At 44.6% G+C, this 21,886-nt stretch overlaps 1 protein-coding gene, 1 long non-coding RNA gene and 1 pseudogene across 2 annotated transcripts; 1 reads left to right on the forward strand and 2 right to left on the reverse strand.

Moving 5' to 3' along the window:
• Nucleotides 1-799: 799 nt before the first annotated feature.
• On the reverse strand, nucleotides 800-12,852 carry LOC100824929. Its single transcript, XM_003575754.1, has 7 exons — nucleotides 12,707-12,852; nucleotides 12,540-12,624; nucleotides 11,101-11,277; nucleotides 10,679-10,837; nucleotides 2,046-2,093; nucleotides 1,780-1,923; nucleotides 800-1,180 (listed from the first exon to the last, which is right to left on the reverse strand). Exons 1-7 carry the CDS (start codon nucleotides 12,850-12,852, stop codon nucleotides 800-802), a joined length of 1,140 nt encoding a protein of 379 aa, XP_003575802.1.
• Nucleotides 12,853-13,601: 749 nt separating this feature from the next.
• On the reverse strand, nucleotides 13,602-18,566 carry LOC104584472. Its single transcript, XR_732179.3, has 2 exons — nucleotides 18,401-18,566; nucleotides 13,602-14,062 (listed from the first exon to the last, which is right to left on the reverse strand). It is a non-coding gene; the product is annotated as an uncharacterized LOC104584472 (long non-coding RNA).
• On the forward strand, nucleotides 14,230-17,578 carry LOC100825230 (annotated as a pseudogene).
• Nucleotides 18,567-21,886: the final 3,320 nt, after the last annotated feature.

Here is a 21,886-nt window from a genome sequence, read left to right on the forward strand (position 1 = left end):
GTCCATTTTTCAACATGTTTAACGTGTCCAACTCAGTAAAATGTTAGGAGCAAACGTTATTGCCGATTTTTTTATGGATATCAGGCAACAAAAAGGTGACTTTTTTGCATGAAAGATCAGTTAAAAAGTAAATATATACACCAGTACACCACATACATCAATGTGTAAATATATTTACCACATATCACGTTCAGATTTCTACTGCACTAACAGCGACATAAATTGAATGGATCAAGCGAATTTTTGATAGTTTGATTAATATTCTGCCTTATCTTTGTGCCAAAATAATTACCACTTACCTTCTCACTAGCATTTATTCCACACAACTGACACCACTGGAACATTTTTCTGATCTTCCACAATTTTTGCTACATTTCCTGATTTTTCTAGCTTGCATTTTGGATGCTACCTATATATTTGTTTGAAAAATGTTAGTGACAGCCCTAGCATGCCGATTTCCTTTGGTTTCTTGTGGAGTTCAATGAACAATTAGGCAGTGATAGTTGACTCTATTGCAGATAGTTAGCTTCACAAACTGCCCATGGTAACTACAAACTGAACCGATATCCTCAAAACCTGACTTTGACAGGGCTCATCACAATATGGATCCTTTACAAGCTGAACAGCTTGTGATACATCATCAATGAGGAAGGATAGCAAGATTGCAACAGTACTTTTCCTCAACTGCTACCATGAATGGAACTCACTTGGCACATCTTCATCATTGACTCATTCTTTTAATCTTAGAAAAGTAACTTTTCTTACAAAATACTTTATTATTTAGCCAAAGCATTAATATCTATCGCACTGAAGGGTAAGGGTGGCAATCACCCGGTTCACCGTAGTAGACATGTACCCCATTACCATTGTGGTTATATGAGTCAACAGTGTAGCACGGTGGTTTAGTAGAATAAGCGAAGGTCTTGGCGAAGTCCAAGTCAGCAAGTGTGTTCCTCATATTTACTCTTTTAATATTCCTAGCATAGGCAGCTTTTCCTTCCCTTTCATTTGCAAAATGTCCACTTCCCATTTCTGGTGGGTCATGCATTGGACCCCAAACATATCCACCAAACACTGCTACATTGGCATTACCGTCTCTCAGTTCTGTAAATAGTGAACCCGGCCAATATCCTATGGGTTTTGTATCATAAAATAGCCACCAGTTCCTCATCCTTGGATCCTAAACAATGCCAAGAGATAAGAAAACAAATATTAAAAAGGCAAATTGACTGAAGCACACAAAATTATTGATAGTTAACACAATCAGGAAAAGAATATCCATATTTTCTGAACCTGTTAACTTGTTAAGACAGGTGAACATAAAACATCATTTCTCACTATGTTAAAGAAATTCTAATGTACCGTGCATTATATAGGGTACCACTATGTCTACCTTGGGTATAAAATTAGTTGGTACGCATCGTCTGAATTTATGATTAACTTGCAATCTATGATTGTTGTAAAGAAAATTATGATGCAATTCATCCATGCAATAAGCTTAAATTGCATGTCAAGAAATCATAAAATTATCTAGTTGCAAAAATTTATTTTGTCGCGACCAACATACTGAAGCAAGAAATATGGACAATAAGCCAAAAAAACAGTAATGAAAATAGCGTTTCTTGGATGATGAGTTGCTTGCTTTGAAAGTTGAAAAGGCGAGAAAGTTAAATCGTTTTACAGTTACGGTGTAAAAGTAGAATTTGGTAAAAGATTTTGTTGCTAAAATAAACTTTTACTTAGAGTAACTAATGATGTATTTTAAGTACATACAGATACCTGGAACAGAAGTAAAGTTACTTCCACTTGCTTCCCTTTGTAGGTAGAAACTGGAGTTATTCTTCCTCCAACACCAATGTGCTCACTTGTTTGCACAAAACTAGGGCAGTGGAAATCCATGCAAGTTTTTTGGTCCTTCTCGAGCTGCAGTAAAAAAAAATCATGTCGAAGGTAGGAGGAAATTTTTGTTACTAATACTAATGGTATATCCTATGTAGTTATAAATTCATATATGAATGGACTTTCAACAATATGCAAATAATTACCCAAAGTATATGGAACCTAGCAAAGCTGTCTCCAAAATTCTGTGATACCTGAAAAAGGAATGAAGTCAAAATATTTTTCGTGTTTTGTAGAGTTGATATATTTCTAGATTCGCTTCCAATATATCCTCTAGTACTACAGTAATGAAGAACGAAAACAATCTGCAGTTGCTATTCAAATGAACATTGTTGTTAAAAATGCGAATATGTTGCAATATGCATATTTTGCTGAAAACCTTTTTCCATAAAAATCTAAGAAATTTAGTAATGAGGATCAGTTTAAGATTAATAATATCTATGGACAAATTCCTATGAATTCCATCTAAGTAATGTAATCATTGTTTATGGTTCATTTTAAATTAAAGTCATTATCTGTATCGTCCATGCTGAACTGCATTTTATACTGAACAAGTAACTCTAGTCTCTCAGAGCACTATATGTCACTATTGCACACTACAGGAATTGCAGGTGAGAGTACTCTCATGATTTGGGCTAATTTTTTTTAAATAATACAATTTTTTAATCATTTTCAAAAATAATACGCGTTTTTCAAAAATATCAAAAATAATACGGCCTCGGCCTGCGCGAGGCCGAATTGGCCCAGTCGGCCTCGGCCAGGCCGCCTGCACAGCCCGCAGGGCCCCCACGAGGCAGTCGGCCTGGCCTAGGCCGACTGAAGCCTAGTCGGCCTCGCCGTGGCCGAAAGCGGCCTGGTGGGTTCCGGGCCGGAATCTTTTTCCTTTTTCCTTTTTCACTTTCCCTTCCCATCCCTCCCGTGCGTGCCCAAGCGAGCTCAGCCAGCTTCTTCTTCCTCTGCTCGTTCTCCCAACCAGCTTCTTCTCTTCTGTGTTCTTCATTTTCTCCTCAAATGCCCTCATTTTCTAGCCCAAATTAGTGCACTTTGATCCCATTTAACCCACAAAATCGCATCCCCTACCTAGTTGGCAACCAAAAACACCTCGATCTACTGTTTTCATTGGTCATGTAGAGCTAATTTTGTGGTGCAAAGTTGGAGCAATGGTGGTGGTTTGGAGGAGTTTGGAGGTGGTGGTGCTCATCCGGTGACTGTGAGGCTGCTCGAGGTTGGGTTCACACGCTTTAAGAGTAAATCCTAATCTCTCACGTATTTATCCTATAATGTATATGTTTATGAGGATACGTGTGTACTGCTTAGACACATGATGTTTATGAGGATACGTGTGTACTGCTTCAATGTATATGTTTTGATTGGAGCAATGGTGGTGATGCCAGAAGTATGTTTTAGCGTTTGGTAGTGCTCATTATTTTGGACAACGGTTAATGTCGTACTGCTTAGTATTTGATGCGTCTAAATATTATGGCCGGTAGTAATATGTTTTGATAGACAAGATTTTTTTTTATGCCGTACTGTTTAGTATTTGACACCTATTAATATTTTAAATCTGTCGTACTGCTTAGTATTTGATGCGTCCAAATAGTATGGCCGATAGTAATATGTTTTGATTAGGCTAGATTTTATTTATGCCGTACTGTTTAATATTTGACGGTAATATGCCGTACTGCTTAGTATTTGACGCGTCATAATATTTTTTATATGCCGTACTGCTTAGTATTTGACGCGTCTAAACATTTTTTTAGGCATCAGAGATGTCCGGTGTAGTGAAGTTTGTCTTTTACTACGGTTCCGGTACTGTCTTAACAACCATCGTAACCTCTCGTCGACGCTTCTTGCTTGATTGCTTTACACGGAGATAGTGGAGAGCAAAGCAATGGAAGTGAAGGCCATCATGCATAAGGTCAGAGTAAGGTTTAAGTACAACATTTCGTATGGCAAGGCTTGGAGGACTAAGCAGAGGGCTCTTGAGGAAAGATTTGGTTCGTTTTTCGACTCGTACGACTCTGTGGTCCGCCTCCTCCATACACTGCAAGCCCGTAATCCAGGCACCTATGTTGACATCCAACACTTCCTGCAGTGGGCTCCGACACCGGGGGTGCACCGACACCCCCTTTTTAGGTTCGGCAGTGGGCTGCGGAGATCGCTCCGGCGATCGCCGGCGGGGCCAATGCGAAGCGCAAAATATGCCGAGAGCGCTACTCACGGGCACATGCACATGCTTTTTACCCAGGTTCGGGCCATCTTGCGGTGTAAAATCCTACGTCCTACTTGTCTGAGCTTATATCACTGATCAATCAACTGCTTACAGGGTTGCCGGGGGGAAGCCCCGGGGTGATCTTTTTCTGGCTAAGTATTCTTTTCTACTTTGGGCTACCGCTTGTGTTGCCTTAGGCTGATCAGAGTTAAGGAAAAAGGAACCGAACCCTTTGACCGTGGGCGAGGGTCCTCCTTTTATAGACAAGGGGATACCACAGGTGCCACGGTGCATGGTTTACAAGTGGCGAACAGGGAGATAGGGCAACTCCCCCTCAGTGCGCTGGTCTGCATGCATGAGCGCCAACTCCTGCGCTAGGGGTCTGTGGCCTAACAAGTAGGATTGAACAGCCACTGTTCACCCGACTAGACGGGTAACTCTCCTCCTGTCGGCTCATTTAATGCGCCGTGCGCCTCACTCCTCGCCCTGGCGAAACTACGCACCGGGCGCCTAGCGCACGCCCACGTGGCGCCCCTGCTCTGCTTGCTTGGTCCCGCCCTCACGACGGGACCTTCGCCCGGGAACCTTCCCTCCCTGCAAGTGACTTCCCGGGAGGCGACCAGGCGGGAATATTCCCCGAAGCCCCGCTAGCCCCTCCGGGCTTGTGGCTTGCCGGGCAGCCCGTTAGCTGCCGCCCGAGGTGAGATCTTCCCGGGAACTCAGCGATGCGACCCACGCGTCGTGCAACGGTGGTACCCGGGTGCCACTGGTGCGACAGTAGCCCCCGGGCGTGGGCTGGCAACACCTGTTCCTGGGCGAGCTTTTCCCCCGGTCGGTTGCCGGGCTACGCCCCAACCGACGCGTGGGTCCCGACATACCTCGGGCGCGCGTCTCTTCGCTGCCACACGTATCCTGCCGTTACGGACGGAGTAGTGGGTGCGTGTTTTTCGCCATAACCTCCCCCTTAAACAGGGAAGTTAAGACCACTCTCCGCATTACTCCCTTTGATTAGGAATCATCCCCACGCACCCGTAGGGTGCGGAACCGGCCGTTACCAAACGGTCAGGTGCTATAAAGATTTTACTGCTGCTCAAGGGGAAAACACTTTGCCCCCACAGCCTTTGTCTTCCACCTCCTTCGCATCCTGCGCCCAAGTGTTCTTTCTAGCTCCTGCCTTCGTTCCCCATGGCGCCTCCCACCACCAGGAAGGGAAAAGAGGGAAAGGCCCCCAGGAAAGCGGCGGCCGGCAGAAGCGAGGCGGCTGCCAAGGCCGTCGCCGACAAAGACCGGAAGAAGCGGGAGATGAGGGCCTCGCAAGCCTTCTACTGGCCGGGCTACCACGGCGAGGTGCTGGCCAAGATCCAGCACGCCGTCGCTTCCCGGTTCAACGAGCATGGGGAAGCCCATATCCTCCCCGCGGGAGCCGACCACCAGGACAATGACTTCCGGATGTTCGGGCGCTTCCTCCTCACCGGGCTGGTGCCGCCATTCTCGCTGTTCCTCCACGCGCTGATGGAGTCATACCAGCTGCGGGTGGCACAGCTCCACCCCACGTCGCTCTACCTCGTCACCATCTTCCAATTCCTCCGCGAAGCACTCGTAGGGGTGATGCCGTCGGTGGCGCTCTTCCGCTACTACTTCTATCCCCGGATCGACAACGCGAACGTGATGTCGGCGGGGGTGGTATTCCGAGCCCGCGACCGGATGAAATCCGAATTCATCGTCCAGTTGGAGAAGAAGATCGAGAAGGAGTGGCGTGGGGACTGGTGCTGGGTCCGCGTAGAAGATCCCGAGGAGTTCATCCTCCCGCCCACCGAGTTGCCGCAACCCCACGCCGGCTGGCGGGACCGGTACCACTGCGACGCTGATCTCCTCCCCATCGTGGAGAAGATCAAGGCTCTGCAGCTGGCGGGGCTTACTGACGTTGATGTGGCGCGCACCTTCATCACCCGGCGCGTCGCGCCGCTCCAGCTGCGTTCTCGGCCCGCGCGGATGTACACAGGTTCGGGGGACAGGACACGCCTCAACCGCGAAAGCGTGGATCTGGAATCCCTCCAGGTGTGGGTGAGGGGGATCTCCGGCGACGACCTTCCCGGAACGGGGTTCCCGCCTGGAGTCACCTCCCTCCACGCCGGCGTTGCAGGGCTCAACGACATAGTCGCCGCCTTCTTATTCAAGTTACATTTGCATATAAAAAAGGGCAGGACTGAAATACATATGCAATAGAAAGACTGAAATTAAAACAAACAACTTAAAATAAGATAACCTAACTCTAGCCCTACGAAGATGAAGTGCTTTGCCCTTAGACGATGATGTGCTCTTCCCCTTCGACGGTGCAGTACTCTTCCCCTTGGACGATGAAGAACTCTTACCCTTTTTCTTGGCATGAAGATATCTTCATCGGACGATGATGTACTCTTCCCCTTGGACGATGATGTGCTCTTTCACTTTGATGGTGCAGTACTCTTCCCCTTGGACGATGAAGAACTCTTACCCGTTTTGCTTGGCATGAAGATATCTTCATCGGATTCCTCCTCTTCAACCCATAACAATGGATGTTTTCTAGCCCATTGTAGGTATGACTCACTCTTACCTTCACTATGCTTCTTCCACCTTTCGTGCAACTTTAGCAGTTCTTGCCGTATCTCTGCAGAAGTCCTCAATGGGAAATTGCACCTATATAATTGGTGGCTCAGCTCAGTTAGTAGGGTGTCACTACTAGTGAGTTCGTCCCATGGAACTATCCTATTGTCTACCTTGAAATCACCTACTAACCACAATAGCTCTCGGGACATACCTGACCAAAATCTACGATCATCTGGGAAGCCGGACGACATCTTTCCAGACGAAATGGTGAGACTACACTTCAATACCATGGACGGTCTTTTATACTTACAGAAGATACAAATAGACGGGAAACGGTGGCGGGAAAAAAGGCGGGAAACGGTGGCAGGAAACGCAGGCGGGAAAAGGAGGCGGGAAACGCTGGCGGGAAAAGGAGGCGGGAAACGGTGGCCGAAAAAGGAGGCGGGAAACGGTGGCGGGAGAATGAGTTTGAGAGCCTATAAATACCTCATCTCCGGTAGTCATTCAAGCATCCTTCCCACTACTATTTTTTCCAATATTCCAGTGTCCCCCAATGAGTTTGTCTTGCTCGGACCAGGGCGAGAGGCCGAGGAGGATGAAAGATGCGATGTTGCCTCGGGGGGTGGAACATCTCAGGTGTTGGTGCGGCAATCTATGCAAGGTGAAGGAGGTGACAGATTTTTCAGATAAGCTGGGCATGAGGTTTTTCATGTGCGCGAACTATGAGTATGAACCACCTGTCCTGGTTTCGCCGTACGACAAGCCTCCGGTAAGCACATTTAGGTGTTCTAAAACATGTTTTCTGTGTCATATCAGATTTGTAATAGTAGGCTTTTTTGTAGTCTCCTCCGCCCCTATGCATGTGGTATCATAGGTTGACACGGAGATGCCGGATTGGGTGGTGGAAGAGATCAAAACAAGGTCCCGAAATGCATGGCAGCATTTCCACACGGAGGAGCGTGCGGAAAAAGCTGTAGCCCAGGAGAAAGAGGAGCAAGAGAGAGAGATGAAAGAGCATAGGGAGGAACAACGTCGTTGGATTGACGAAGCACTAAGGAAAAACAGGGAGAAAGCGCTTGAGATGCAAGAGGAGGAACGAAGACGCAAGGATGCTCGTGAGAAAGAAAGGGAGAGGCAAAGAGAAAGTGCCGCCGTGGCAAAGGCTGCAGAAGAACATGGCGATACGAGCGGAAAATGGCCTAAGTGGACTCAGTAGTGCTTGTGTTTCAAATGTATTTGCTATCTTTAATTATGTCTAATTGCGGTATTACCAATGTATGTTAATTTAGTCGTGCCTTGGTTCCATAACCAGCACATTATCGATGTATGTTAATTTATCCAAATTTATCCAAATGTCAAGTCTTTCAGTTCAAACAAACCGCAAAGAATCAACACAAAAATTGTCCAGCAAATTATCGATGTATGTTACTATTTATCCAAATTGTCAAGTCTTTTAGTTCAAAAAACCACAAGGATTCGAGACAAAAAATGGGCCTCGGCCATGTATGCGTTGATCATGCAATGAACTAGTGGCGAAGCCTAATTACTTCCAATCGGATTCGGCGTGTTACTTTTATCCAAGTTGTCGAGTATTTTAGTTCAAAAGACCGCAAGGATCCGAAACAAAAAATGGAATTACTTCGAATCGGCCTGGCCCAAACCAACTGAATCCAGTCGGCCTGGCCGAAACCAACTGGGCCAGTCGGCCTGGGCTAAGCCAACTAGGCGTCAGTGGCCTGGGCCAGGCCGACTGCCTCGTGGGGGCCCCGCGGGCTGAGCAGGCAGCCTGCAGTCGGCCTGGCCGAGGCCGACTGGCCTAATCGGCTTGGGCCAGGCCGACTGGGCCCAATCGGCCTCGCCCAGGCCAAGGCCTCATTATTTTTGAAATTTTTGAAAAACGCGTATTATTTTTGAAAATGATTAAAAAATCATATTATTTAAAAAAATTTAGCATGATTTGGACCCATATTGGAAAACTAAGTATGATACATTTAGGTCATTATTTCTAGGTCACTCTATCCTTTTAAAGGAACAAATAATTTTTTTAATTACTTTGCATTAATTTGTCTAATTGGTATAGAAAAAAATGAATACAGAAGGTTCAAAAATCAATAAATAAGTAGTTGATGAGTTTTTTCTGCTTTATATGCTCCGTGTTTATTGCTTTTTCCAATGTAGTAATTGGTAGCCCAAATACTAGAGATATTTGCAATGAAATAGGATACCTCTTCAATCGTTTGGAATAGATTTTTGGTAATGTTAAAATCAAGAAAAAGTGAGCAAGTCAAAGTGTCCTAGCTTGTTTGTAGGATGAAGCATTTCCATAAATTCTTTACTCCAGCATAAAATTGACAATATATAGTTTATCTTGTGCAATGATAACGTACTGGCCATCAATGTGTATTAGTTTCCAATTTCCTATGGTAGAAAGATCTTGAGTTGATTTTTTTTCTATTTGCAATGTGCTGTAATAATGTATGAAATTTGTGCGAGAATGTGTATTATAATATGAAGTACATGCATATTACCGTAAATACAAAAATACAACCGTGACAATTTGAAAGATCGGTATGGTCGACTAGAGAGGGAGGGGTGAATAGACGACTAACAATTTTACTTTTTCTTTTTACTTTTAGGGATACGAGCATCAATACATGGGTTCACTAAAACGTCTAAATGATGAACACCCCTAGTATGATACAGTAGCCGAAGCACTAACAGAAGCACAAGATAAACAATTAAGCTTTGCAAGTAAGTAAAGGGGCAAGAATGATACCACACAGGAAGACGAAGATTTCACCGGAGTTTCACCTATTGGGGTCGATGTACATCTCCGTTTGGAGGAGTGCTCTACCACAAAGGTAGAGGCGCCACAAAGGCTTACTCTATTATCCAACTCACCACCACAAAGGTGGGACGAGCTCTCACAACACCATAAAGGTGAGGTGAGTTCCACTAGTGGCTTATTTGAGGGCGAACGCCAACCCTTACAAACTTGACCGGGGCTCTCTCCACAACTTAATTGGAAGCTCCCAATTCAAGGAGAAGGGGACGTCCCCACAACTTAATTGGAGGCTCCTTTCCGAATCCACAAGCACCACCTCACAAGATTAGTGGCCTTGAGGTGACACCTTCCGGCTAGGGATCCCAAAATTCCAAGAGTAACAAAATCCATAGAGGAAACAAGGGGAATCAACTTTTTGACTTGGTGAAATCCTAGATCTTGATCTTCTCCTCCAATCCTCAAAAGATGAATCAAAGGGGGGAACTAGGGAGGGAGATCAAGGGAAATGAAGCTCTTGTGTTCTTGGGGTGAGAGAGGGGTTTTTCTTGGCTGTGCTTGATGTGGAAACCCGTTGGGAACGAAGCCTCTTTAAGTAGCCTCGAAATCTAACCGTTACGACCAATTTCAGTTAGACCAGTACCTGGGAGGAGGCAGACCAGAAGTTCTAGGGGGTAGAACTTCTGCCCTCCTACCGGCCTCCTACCGGTATACGCAGTTGGATTCCAGTAGCGTTACAGTACATGACCAGTACCTGGGCAGAAGTTCTGCCCACCGGAACCTCCTCTTAATTAGGTGGTAGTACCGGCTAAAACTGAAATTGTCTGGCAGACTTAGCAGGATTAAAGCAACTCTCAACTCAAAACTAGGTTTAGGTTCTATGTGGGTGCAATCTAGTAGATTTGTGTACGTGAAGTTGATTCACCCAAAGCTTTCCCAAATGAACTCTTTCTTTATAGTACGGATTTTCCTACGACTCAGTAAAATAAATAACCGTAAATTTTTATACGCTTCTTTCCTTTTTGAGAGCGATGAATCGTGTCACAACACTAGTTATCAAATCTGAAAACACTTGGCGCACGATTAGTCCACAAGTTATGTTATCATTAACACCAAAACTCATTAGGGATGGAAATGCTCTTTCACAATTCCTGCAGAAACTATCGTAATTCTACACTTTGTGATCACATTGTGCATACCATTGAACCAGCGGCAATAGCCTCAACAGCTCCACCCCCTCCATGCATCACATTGAACATTTGTGCACTGAAATCTCCATTTCCTTTCAGTTTTGGCTCGTAAATGTTAAGTGATACCCGCACGCCATGTATGTCACCTTCGGTCTTGATACCAGCTATCTATATATAATGGTATAGTTATGAAAACTTTATCCCAAATGTTACTGAATCTTTGTATGAGTATGATCAAGGGAACACATTTTCTCATGCCACATGGTAAATCATCGTCACTTAAATCAGTGGTGGCAGCAGTATGTTTTCCAAACTTTCAAGTGAACAATGGAATTAATAAGTTGAGCATGCTGTTGGTTTTTCTTCTAAATGTGTTTAAAACTAATACAATAGAATATGGAAAATTATCTGCTTTGGTTTACAAATAATACCTCGGCCCCATCAATAAGAGTAGAGCTCAATAGGGGAATGGATCCAGCTTTATCAGTTTTCCGTAATATTGGAATAGTACGTGCTGGGCATGCAACCATAGTCAACGGTGACTGTGTTGTGTTAACTGCAGATGTAGATTTGAAGTGGAAACCTGCTGGATAAGAGCTTGGTTTCATCTATTTAGTAAGGAAAGACACATATGTCAGAATCAATAAGATCTAGTAACATAGCTTATTTCTATGACATTTTTATGCCATTTTGAGATTAACTTATTTGACATAATTTTAGACAACATATAACAAACAGTTTTGCTATTGAGAAGTTGACTGCTTTTTAGTTAGAGATCAGTTGACGTGCTTGACCGTTGAATCTTAATCCCATGATATCATGTGGGAGAGGAGAGAGTGGGGATGGCCTTCAGGTCTCAATAAGTCAACTTAGATTTATGATTTTTTGCTTAAAAACCAGGCAACCGAGAAATTGCCACTCCCTATAACAAAATTACACATGATTCTACCATAATAAACGAAGTACTCCCCTTTTCCCAAAAAGACAATTTTTAGTTGTCTTAAGTCAAAATATCTATGTAACCAAATAAGTAATATGGTCTTACGAATATCGCTACTTTTTTCTATAACCAGTAATATGGTCTTATGTATATTAAGGTGGGAAACTCGTGCCATATATCATAACGTGAGGGCTATACAAGTAAATTTAAGAATAAAATGCATCAGAGGTCCTAATGCTTCCGCAAAGGTCCCAAGTTTGTCATAATTCTTTAAAACTGCACGTTTCAGTCCCAATTGTTTCATAAGTGGTTCAGTGCAGGTCCTATGGTAGTTCGGGCATGTGCCTCCAGCTGACGTGGCTACTTGGGTCGGCCCACATATTAGGTGTCAAGTTCGACTATTTTTTGCAAAAAGAACCCTATCAAATGGGGAGAGTTCGGGGGAGAAACGAAATGGAAATTGGAGAGGGAGGGAGGAGACGCCAGGGATAAAGAGGAGAGGGAGGTGCTGCTCGGGAGGACAATAATGGAGTGGGGGGGGGGGGGACCAGAGCAGGACGGCGAGGACGGTGGCAGGTCCCGACGGCTCCATGTCGCCGGGTCGGGAAGGACAGCGCTCACGAGCTGCACAGTACGAGGGGGAAGACAGGTGGGTCCACTAGTCACGGAAATATCTAGCATGGAGGAGGTTTTTTCTTTTTGCAAAAAACAGTCCACCATGACACCTGACATGTGGGCCGAGATAGACACTTTAGCCGGAGGCACGCTTCCGAACCACCGTAGGACCTGCGCTGAACCACTTATGAAATAATTAGCACTCAAACGTGCAGTTTCAAAAAATTAGGACTAATTTTTGACCTTTACGAAAAAATTAGTACCTCTGATGCATTTTACTCTAAATTAAAAATAATTGCAGTGGAAGTAACTTACCTGCAGCGAATGGTTTTTTAACAATGGATGATGAAAAGCTGGTTGTCGATTGATGTCAACACAGTCAAAGACTTCACCAAATTTGGTCAGATTTGAAATTCCAGTTAATTGCTTCCCAGTCAAAAGAAATATTCTCAAAATGAAGTATGAAATTATGTGCCAAACATACCGTAATGGTCTTCTTAACATATTGATTGATGATATCTTGTAGACCTTTTTCATCAGTGTGTTGATGTGTCTTCTCTTGTACCCCTTTGGCTAGAGCAAGGTACGCTAGAAAAATAGTTGCTCCAATCTGTAGCAGTTCTTTCATTGTGGAAATCTCTACTTGTCAATGTTTCATACTGATCTGTGGTTCCCCTTTTATAGGTATATTAAATCTTTTCAGATGTCAAACATTTATTCGAGAATATCTTTTCAGATGTCAAATATTTATTCGAGACATGTTTTTTCTCGTGGTCATGATGACACATGGATATAAATGACATCTTTCAGATTTTTTGCATTCATTGACAAATCAAAAAATTATTGTTTTCATATCTTCATGGATTATAATTCCAGAATTATTCATTTATTTGCATTGCACATCTCCTTGCAAGATCCAACAGAGTTAAGGAGATATTGAAGTTTATTCACACTAATACAACATAATAAAAATTCGGTACTGATTTGGTAGTACCTGTATATATTTTGGTACTTTCTGTGCAACATGATAACATATCTTATTTTATCGGTGTTAAATTCTCTGCAATGTTGATTGCCAGTGGTGGCTAGGACTGTCCATGGGACCATTGGCCGCGACACCTACCACCGTTTTCAATATGATCGACTTTGTCGGCATATAAGGTCACATTTGGTATAAGATGGGAATGGGACCCGCAAACCTTACTGATATAGGTGCTTTATAAGAGAGACATGAAGAGAAAAGCAATATTCTTTTGCTTCTGGTTCTTCCAAAAGTCTAAGGTCATCCATAAGCTTAAGAAATATTACTTTAAATTTTCTATAAGTTTTTTTGAGAAACAAATTTTCTATAATTTAAAAGGTCATGATCATAAAAAATGTGTAAAAGGTCACCCTTAAGGTTTGTCACATAGGCCTTATGATCAAGTTTTTAACACATTACAGCTGCCCATAAAGATTTCTTATTATTCAGCCCAAGCATCAATACATAAAAGCCATTATTCTGTCAACAACCACCCGGGTAGACATGTGCTCCTGTGTGGTTGTGCGCATATCCATCGACAGTGTAGCACGGGAGTTTAGTAGAATAAGCAAAGTCTTGTCCTAGTCAAACGGGATAAGTACACCATTGTTGTTCATAACTGCTATGTCCCTATATCCCTGGCATAGTGAGCTTTTCTGCAAAATGTCCGCTTCCCATTTGTGGTGTAACAGTTGGACCCCCGGCTTGTCCATCAAATACAATTTGGTCAATATCCGATGGCCATACATTTACTTTATCTCCCTTTTTTGTGAAAACTTTAGTTGGCCAGTATCCACCAATCCTTGGTCGACGGATCCTAAAATGAAACAGAGTTAAAATTAGTTACATTGATAATAAAAAAGAGGACTAAGATTGGTAGTACAGACATCTCATATGTATATGATATCTCTGAGCAAAGGTATACTTTATATATCATGAGAAATATGTGTGCCACACAAGAGATACCGCCCCTCGTTTGCCATGCATTTCTCTTAGAATCACCTTTCTAGATTGAGTAACTTCATGACTGACAAGTCACGACTTATTCATGGAGCAACATGGAGCAGTGGAAAAATATTTCATATTTCTGAGCAGCTCACCATATTTAACTGCTGTGGGTAAAAGACATACTATCGAATTAGCACAAACCAGGAAAAAAATTAAGCCACACACATGTCCACTGATCGAGCATACGTCCCAGCTTTTCTACTACTTGTCCACCCTCATCAGCAGAGAATATCTGTAGAAAAAAAAGACAGAAGCTCTCTGACTTCCCTTCTGTCGAACAAGCCAAGTCATGCAAAATGTCTTTTTGTCCTGGAGTGTAGACCAGGAAAAGACTAGCTAATTCTGCTCATCAAGCCAATCATAAGCTCACACCCCATCAGGCTGTCTATATCAACAAGGACTTCCGTTATTATCTTGGAGCAATCTCAATTCTCAAAGACAGGGAATGATCTTCCTGCTGCACTATCATCTGCTTTTGACGAGGCAAATATTTCCAGGGATTCCACTAGCTTCTTTGGAATTGCGTTGAGCTACCATACACTTGTTCCACTCAGGCAAGTACCTGGTTTCTCAGGCATGTGGAATTCCATGGCGAAAAGGACTGTCAAGTGCCATTTGTTTCAAGGCGCACAAGTGCATAAGTTTGCCATCACTGATCAGCCGCAGGAAGATAGAACCTGCACCGTAGAACAACAATGGCTCCTCTGCTCCTCTTGCCCACGCTGTTACTACTACTAGCCTCCTCAGCATCTACCCAAGCTCAGAAAAACATCACCTTAGGCACCACTTTGGCAACCCAGGGGCCAAACTCCTCATGGCTCTCACCTTCCGGTGACTTTGCTTTTGGCTTCCGGCCCATTGAGGGCAACAACTCCTTCTACCTCCTTGCCGTCTGGTTCAACAAGATCGGTGACAAGACAGTGGCTTGGTATGCCAAGACTACTGCACAAGATCTATCATCCGGGCAGGATCCAATTGTAGTACAGGCGCCACCCGGCTCTGTGCTCCAGCTCACCATGGATGGCACACTCTCACTTCGTGATCCCTCTGGTAAGGAGATCTGGAATCCCCAAGTGACCGGGGTGGCCTCCGCCTCCATGAGAGACATTGGAAACTTTGCGCTCGTTGCTGCAGATGGCAACACAAAGTGGCAGACATTTGATGCGCCATCAGACACCATTCTGCCTACCCAAGTGTTGCCCTGCAACCAGAGTCCCAGCAAGTCACTCCGTGCCCGACTTGACATCACTGACTACTCCAATGGAAGGTTTCTCCTTGACGTGGGAACTGATGGGAACCTTGCATTTAAACTCGTTGCTGTGCCCTCTGGCCATCAGTATGACACTTATTGATCTACTAGCACGGCCAGGAACGGCTCACAGTTGGTGTTTAATGAAACTGGCAGGGTGCACTTCCTCCTAACAAATGGCACCGAGATCAACATCACGTCAGGTGTGCTAGGATCTATGAAAGACTACTTTCACCGTGCTACCCTTGACACGGATGGTGTTTTTCAGCAATATGTCTACCCAAAGAATCCAAAATCCAGTATTCTTGGTGGTGAGGTGTGGACGGCAGTGAGCTTGCTGCCCCAGAACATCTGCAATGCGGTAGTTAGTGAATATGGCAGTGGCGTGTGCGGATTTAATAGTTACTGCACCTTTGATGGCACCAAGAGCCAGACAGTAAGCTGTGCTTGCCCACCGCAGTACAAGTTCTTCGATGAGGAGAGGAAGTACAGAGGATGCAAACAGGACTTCGAGCCTCAAAACTGCAACCTGGATGAGGCATCAGCGCTTGCACAGTTTGATCTGATACCAATTCGCGGTGTAGATTGGCCACTATCTGACTATGAGTGGTACGAGCCGATAGCACGACTGTGCAAGGCTGTGTGTGATTGATTGCTTTTGTGCGTTGGCAGTGTACAACCAAAGCACAAGCACTTGCTGGAAGAAGAAGCTCCATTTGTCAAATGGGAATATGGCTGACTATGTCCAGAGGACAGTTCTTCTCAAGGTTCCAAGTAGCAACAATTCTCAGTCTGAGTTCAGTAGTGCCTCCACCAAATGGAAGAAGAACAGGAAGTATTGGGCACTAGGGAGCTCCTTGCTTCTAGGTTGTTCTGTATTGGTGAACTGTATCCTTATCTCCATTCTAGTTTTTGGTGCTTATTGCAGTATCACCAGAAAGAAAGCGCAATCGGCACAAGGGTCAAGTAAATCTCAATAATCCCTGAGGACCTTCACTTACAAGGAGCTGGAGAAAGCAACTGATAATTTCCATGAGGTATTAGGTAGTGGTGCCTCTGGTGTTGTCTACAAGGGTCAGTTGCAAGATGAGCATGGGACCTACATCGCCGTCAAGAAGATCAACAAGGTTCAACCAGAAACTGAAAAGGAATTCATGGTAGAAGTCCAAACCATTGGGCAGACATTCCACAAGAACTTGGTATGGTTGCTTGGTTTCTGCAATGAAGGAACTGAAAGGCTGCTAGTTTATGAGTTCATGACCAACGGCTCACTCAATCGGCTTCTGTTCGATGATGTCCGGCCAAATTGGAACACCAGAGTTCATATCGCACTTGGGGTGGCAAGAGGGTTGCTGTACTTACATGAGGAGTGCAGCACACAGATCATTCATTGTGACATAAAGCCACAGAATATTCTTCTTGATGACAGCCTTGTAGCAAAGATTTCAGACTTTGGCCTAGCAAAGCTTCTGCTGACAAATCAGACACGGACAAACACTGGAATTCGAGGTACTCGAGGATATGTAGCCCCTGAGTGGTTCAAGAACATTGGGATCACTTCCAAGGTCGATGTGTACAGCTTTGGGGTGATACTACTAGAGCTTGTTTGCTGCAGAAGGAATGTTGAGTTGGAGGTCACTGATGAAGAGCAGACTATACTGACTTATTGGGCAAATGACTGTTATAGGTCCCATAGGTTTGAGTTGCTAGTGGAGGGTGATGAGGAGGCAGTCTTCAACATTAGGAAGGTGGAAAGATTTGTGGCAGTGGCGCTGTGGTGCCTCCAGGAGGACCCAACCATGCGACCTAACATGCTGAAGGTGACACAAATGCTTGACGGAGCAGTTGCAATCCCCACCCCTCCTGATCCCTATTCATTCATCAGTTCGCTTCCATAATTTGTCCTGCATAGTGTTCAACAAGTTGACGCCATGAATCGATAGAACAAGGGTGATAGATATAGTTCTTGTGTTAAAGGACAAGAAGCTATCATGGTTAGGCCCTCAATTTCAGGTGTACTGCAATGATTGCAAATAACATCACTGCATTAGGCGCAAATAAAGCTTGGATATGTAACTATGTGAGTCAGTATTTAATTTGCCGCAAGTTCTGTTCTAGTATCTTGAATCTGTTTGAATTCACATTTTTGGTAGCAGATCAGTGACTAAATCTGAGATATTCAGTTTAAGCTCATAAGGGCCAAGGCTGATAGTTAGCTCACCCTTGTAATGTTCCACAGTAATTACAGTTTTGTCCACAAATCAGTGAATTAAGAAGATAAGACGATGTTCCATAAAAACCTTTATGAAGTAAGGGCGATAGACATAGTTTTTCTATTACAGAATAATAATCAACTGCTGAGCTATTTTTGGTGGTTAAGCCCTCATGTCATGTGTAGTACAACAATTGTAATTAACATGGATACATTAGGATCAAATGTAGTGCAGATAAATGTTGGTTATATAACTATGTGAATCAGTAAATTAAAAGGAGAATATAATATCCCTATAAATAATTATACGAAAATTCCAGAGAATGTGGCTTTTGCTAGCCAACGAGGCATCTGCAAGGTTAAATACAATCGCATATACCAAGTATTGAAACGAAGTTCCTGGAATGGAGACTGCTAGAAGGAAATCGCCGATTGAGCTAGTTGGTTAAATCATTGTGAGAAGAATACGAACTCGTGATGAAATTGCTCCTTGTATCAATCAGCAAGCGCGAGTGGATGGAGGAGCAAGAACAGAACAGGCTTGGAACCAATCGGTTTATCAATTAGAAGATGTGAATAAACTTGGATGAAATCAAAATTCAGCACCCTGAACTTGTCGCTGCCTGATCTGATCTATCAAAATCACCGCCACCTATCCCTCCTCGTTTTCCAGATAAGAAATTTACCTTCTTTTTCGCGAGTCTCGTCCCCGTCAGCGGCAGTAGGCACCGGCCCTCGATCCCATGCCGGGGCGAGGCTGAGGGCGGCGGGCGAACCATGAGAACGCCGCCGCCGTTCTCCGTCCGTGTCCGTGGGGTTTTTTTTTTTTTTGAGAGCTTCCGTGTCCATGGTCGTGTGGGTGGTCCGGCTCCGGCGGCCGGTCTCCGCCTATGGGCCAGTTGTAAAGAAGTAGCCCATAGAAAAGGTACAGTTGCGGCCCATATCCACCCGAAGGCCACCAGGGAAGGGGCTCACACAATTTCGTTAAAACTGTATTGGCCCAATGAATATCGCCAGAGTCCTCACAAAAATTGAGTGAGTTACAGAAAACTACTTGGCGACCCCAAGGAAGAAGGCCGTGTTGGCCCACCGCCACGCCCAGGCCCACAACACGCCAGATTTGAGGCTTCGTTTCGCCCTATGGAATTCTTGCCTTGAAGCCATTAATTACTTCACTTCATGGGCTCCCAATGAGACATTGACTTGCAGCTACCATTAATCCTACTTGTTTAGTTCCTGATCTTTCACTCACACAGTCAAAGATTCAGAAATACAACGTATTGCCATCATCTTCAGTAACAGGTAACAACCACAGGCTAAATGTACGCAAGCCAAGGAAATGGTGTATGTCGTTCATGTACTCAAGCATCTTCACTATATTATCCGTGCAATCCATCACTGAGGAACATCAATGTTGATCAGGTACGCACTGGAAGACGCAAAGAGTGAGGAGAAGGATGTGAGCAAGTCAAGATAGTGAGCCAAGGAGAGTGAGTAATTTAAGCAAGCTGTTAGATGCTCGTTGAAGACCACGATGCCACTGGCTTACCAGCAACAAGTGCGAGATCCGAAGCCTGGCATAGTGTTTTTGTAGTGTTGCTCCTCCATGTGATGCTTTACTTTGATGGCAGCAATTATAGTTCTGTAAGCTGTGAGAGAGTAACAGTATACTACTCCAATACTTGTCTGCGCGTGAGGGAAACAGTTTACTACTCCGTTAAAGCATCCGAGGGCCCAAGACTCGAAACTCCGTCGTCTTTTATATTTGCCACCAGCGCGTGATCTGAGGCCTTGATGCCCCCAACGGGATGCTTGCCTGGTAGTAACCATTTAATTGCCCTTACCGGCTCCCTCGGGCCTTGGGTGCATCTACTTGACTCACACGCATCTTAATTCAGAAGTACTCCCTCCGTTCTTTTAAAAAATGGTATTTCAGCTTTCATTAACATAAAGTTTTGATCATAAATTACTATATTAAAATATAGTTTATATGTCATGAAACCACAAGTATCATGAAGTACTTTTGATAACGAATCTAGCGATACTAATTTTATGTCATATAAAACACATCTTGATATAATAATTTGTGGTCAAAACCTTATCTTAATGAAAGCTAACATGTCATTCTTTTAAGCAACAGAGGGAGTAGTACTGTATAGTTGTACTTCCAAGAAGCGCTCCCTACAGTTCAAACTTCATGAAAATCAGTTTCAAAAATTCTGAATTTTTTTTGTAGCGTTAGTATAGATGTATACTGCATATCTGTACATTTTCGTGTAAAGATAAATTGATTTGTGGTCTTTCAAAAATAACAAATCTGAGGATGTATAATAGCGCTATTGTACATCCCCAGATTTGTTATTTTTGTACAGACCACAAATCAATATTTTTTTACATGAAAAATGTACAAATATGCTGTATACATCTATACTAACACTAAAAAAAATTCAGATTTTTTTAAAATTGATTTTCATGAAGTTTGAACTATAGGGAGCAATGAATCCCGGGAGTTTCCCGAGAAATGAAGCCGATTTTTGCAGTGTTGTTCCACAGGATGCTTTACTGGCAGCGATTAGTTTAGCAGGGAGAGGGGCTCCGTTAAAGTAAGCACAGCTGGGGGAGGCTTAAACTCTGAGCGTCCTTTAATTTATATTACTGCTAGTGCTTATCGCTGACACATTCATTCACACGCCATCGCATTGTCATTGGCCCAAACGGTCACCAGCGCGAGATCTGATGCTTTATTTTTACCAACTTGCCTCAGTTTACTTCCTCGGCACTGTCTTCAAAGCATCAGCTAGCACAATGTATGTAAAAACAAAGCATCCCGCATGCCAGTTGCCAGTTAACGAGACTTCGGAGCCTTTCCTAAGAACATTTTTAACAGCATACCCATATTTTAGATACCCAAATCCATTATCGGTAAGAGAGAAAAAAAATATGGGTATCCAAATTGGCTCCAACTTTTCTAGCAAACCCAAAACTGGGTACCCAAATCTACCTATTCATAACGACCCCACCTGTCATTGAGCCAAGCTTCTTCCCAAATCATCCCAAGTCAATCCCCAAATCAAGCCCAAAATTGAGCTAGGGCAGGAGCCGCTGAACTTCGTCGGGCCCGGCATGGCTGCACCTCGTCAGGCGCGCATGACGACGTCCTGTCCTGGCATGGCTCCCTCCGGCGCGGATGCGGCGACCCAGGGCGCGGGCGGTGGCGACGCCGTGCGGGGCAAAGCTGGGCGCGAGGAGGCGTGTCACGGGGCGGAGAGCACAGGCGACGGTGGTGCGACGCGCTACAGAGAGCGCGGGCGGTGGCCCTCCTCAGTCCCCAAATTCGATGGGGAAGGCAGCGACGGGGTAGGCGGCTGTCCTCCTCGATCCCCAAATTCGATGGGGAAGGCAGCGGCGGTGCCTGTGCGAGCGTTCTAGCTGCAGCTCGGGCAGCTCATCGGGGAGGCTTCGGGAGGATCTGGAAGGTCGGCCGGCGGTGAGGGGAGGCGGCGGCGGGGCCAGAGGCGGTAGGATTTCCGGCGGCGGGCAGCCGCATCCTTCTTCAAGCACGTCGGCGATCGGCGGCTGACGGGAGGCTGTGAGGGAGGCCTACGGCGGCGGGGTGGTCCGGGAGGGTGTGGCAAGACGGTCGGCGACGAGGGGTGGCGGCGGCGGTGCCGGAGGCAGCCGTATTTCTGCGGCGGGCGGCGGGAGCGCAACAGGCACGGGAGGGAATCATGAAAATTCAGGGTAGTTGGCTTCACGTGTGCGTTTTGGGTTGGATGGGTACTTTGGCCGGGAGTACCCATATTTGGGTATTGGAGGCTAAAATATGGTAACTACCCAAAAAAATATGGGTATCCGGCAAATATGGGTATGCTGTTGGAGACGTTTTTTGCGACAAAATACCCATATTGACAGTTTTTGCGTATTTTTCCCAAATATGGGTATGCCGTTGGAGATGCTCTAAGTAATATGCATGTATGGTGGGGGGCTGGAAGTAAGGTTTTGGCTACCAAGCTGCCTTTTTTTATCATGAGTAATCGTAATGTTACCGATGGTTACCAGGCAAATTCATATTTTAAATTTGAATTCAACTTACCTCGCAGCAAATATGTACTTGTTGTGTGTTGGATGATAGGCGGTATACCCCTTACTAAAAGTCTACATTCAATTTTTTT

This window comes from Brachypodium distachyon, chromosome 4 (assembly GCF_000005505.3).
Source record: "Brachypodium distachyon strain Bd21 chromosome 4, Brachypodium_distachyon_v3.0, whole genome shotgun sequence".
NCBI classification, from domain to species: domain Eukaryota; kingdom Viridiplantae; phylum Streptophyta; class Magnoliopsida; order Poales; family Poaceae; genus Brachypodium; species Brachypodium distachyon.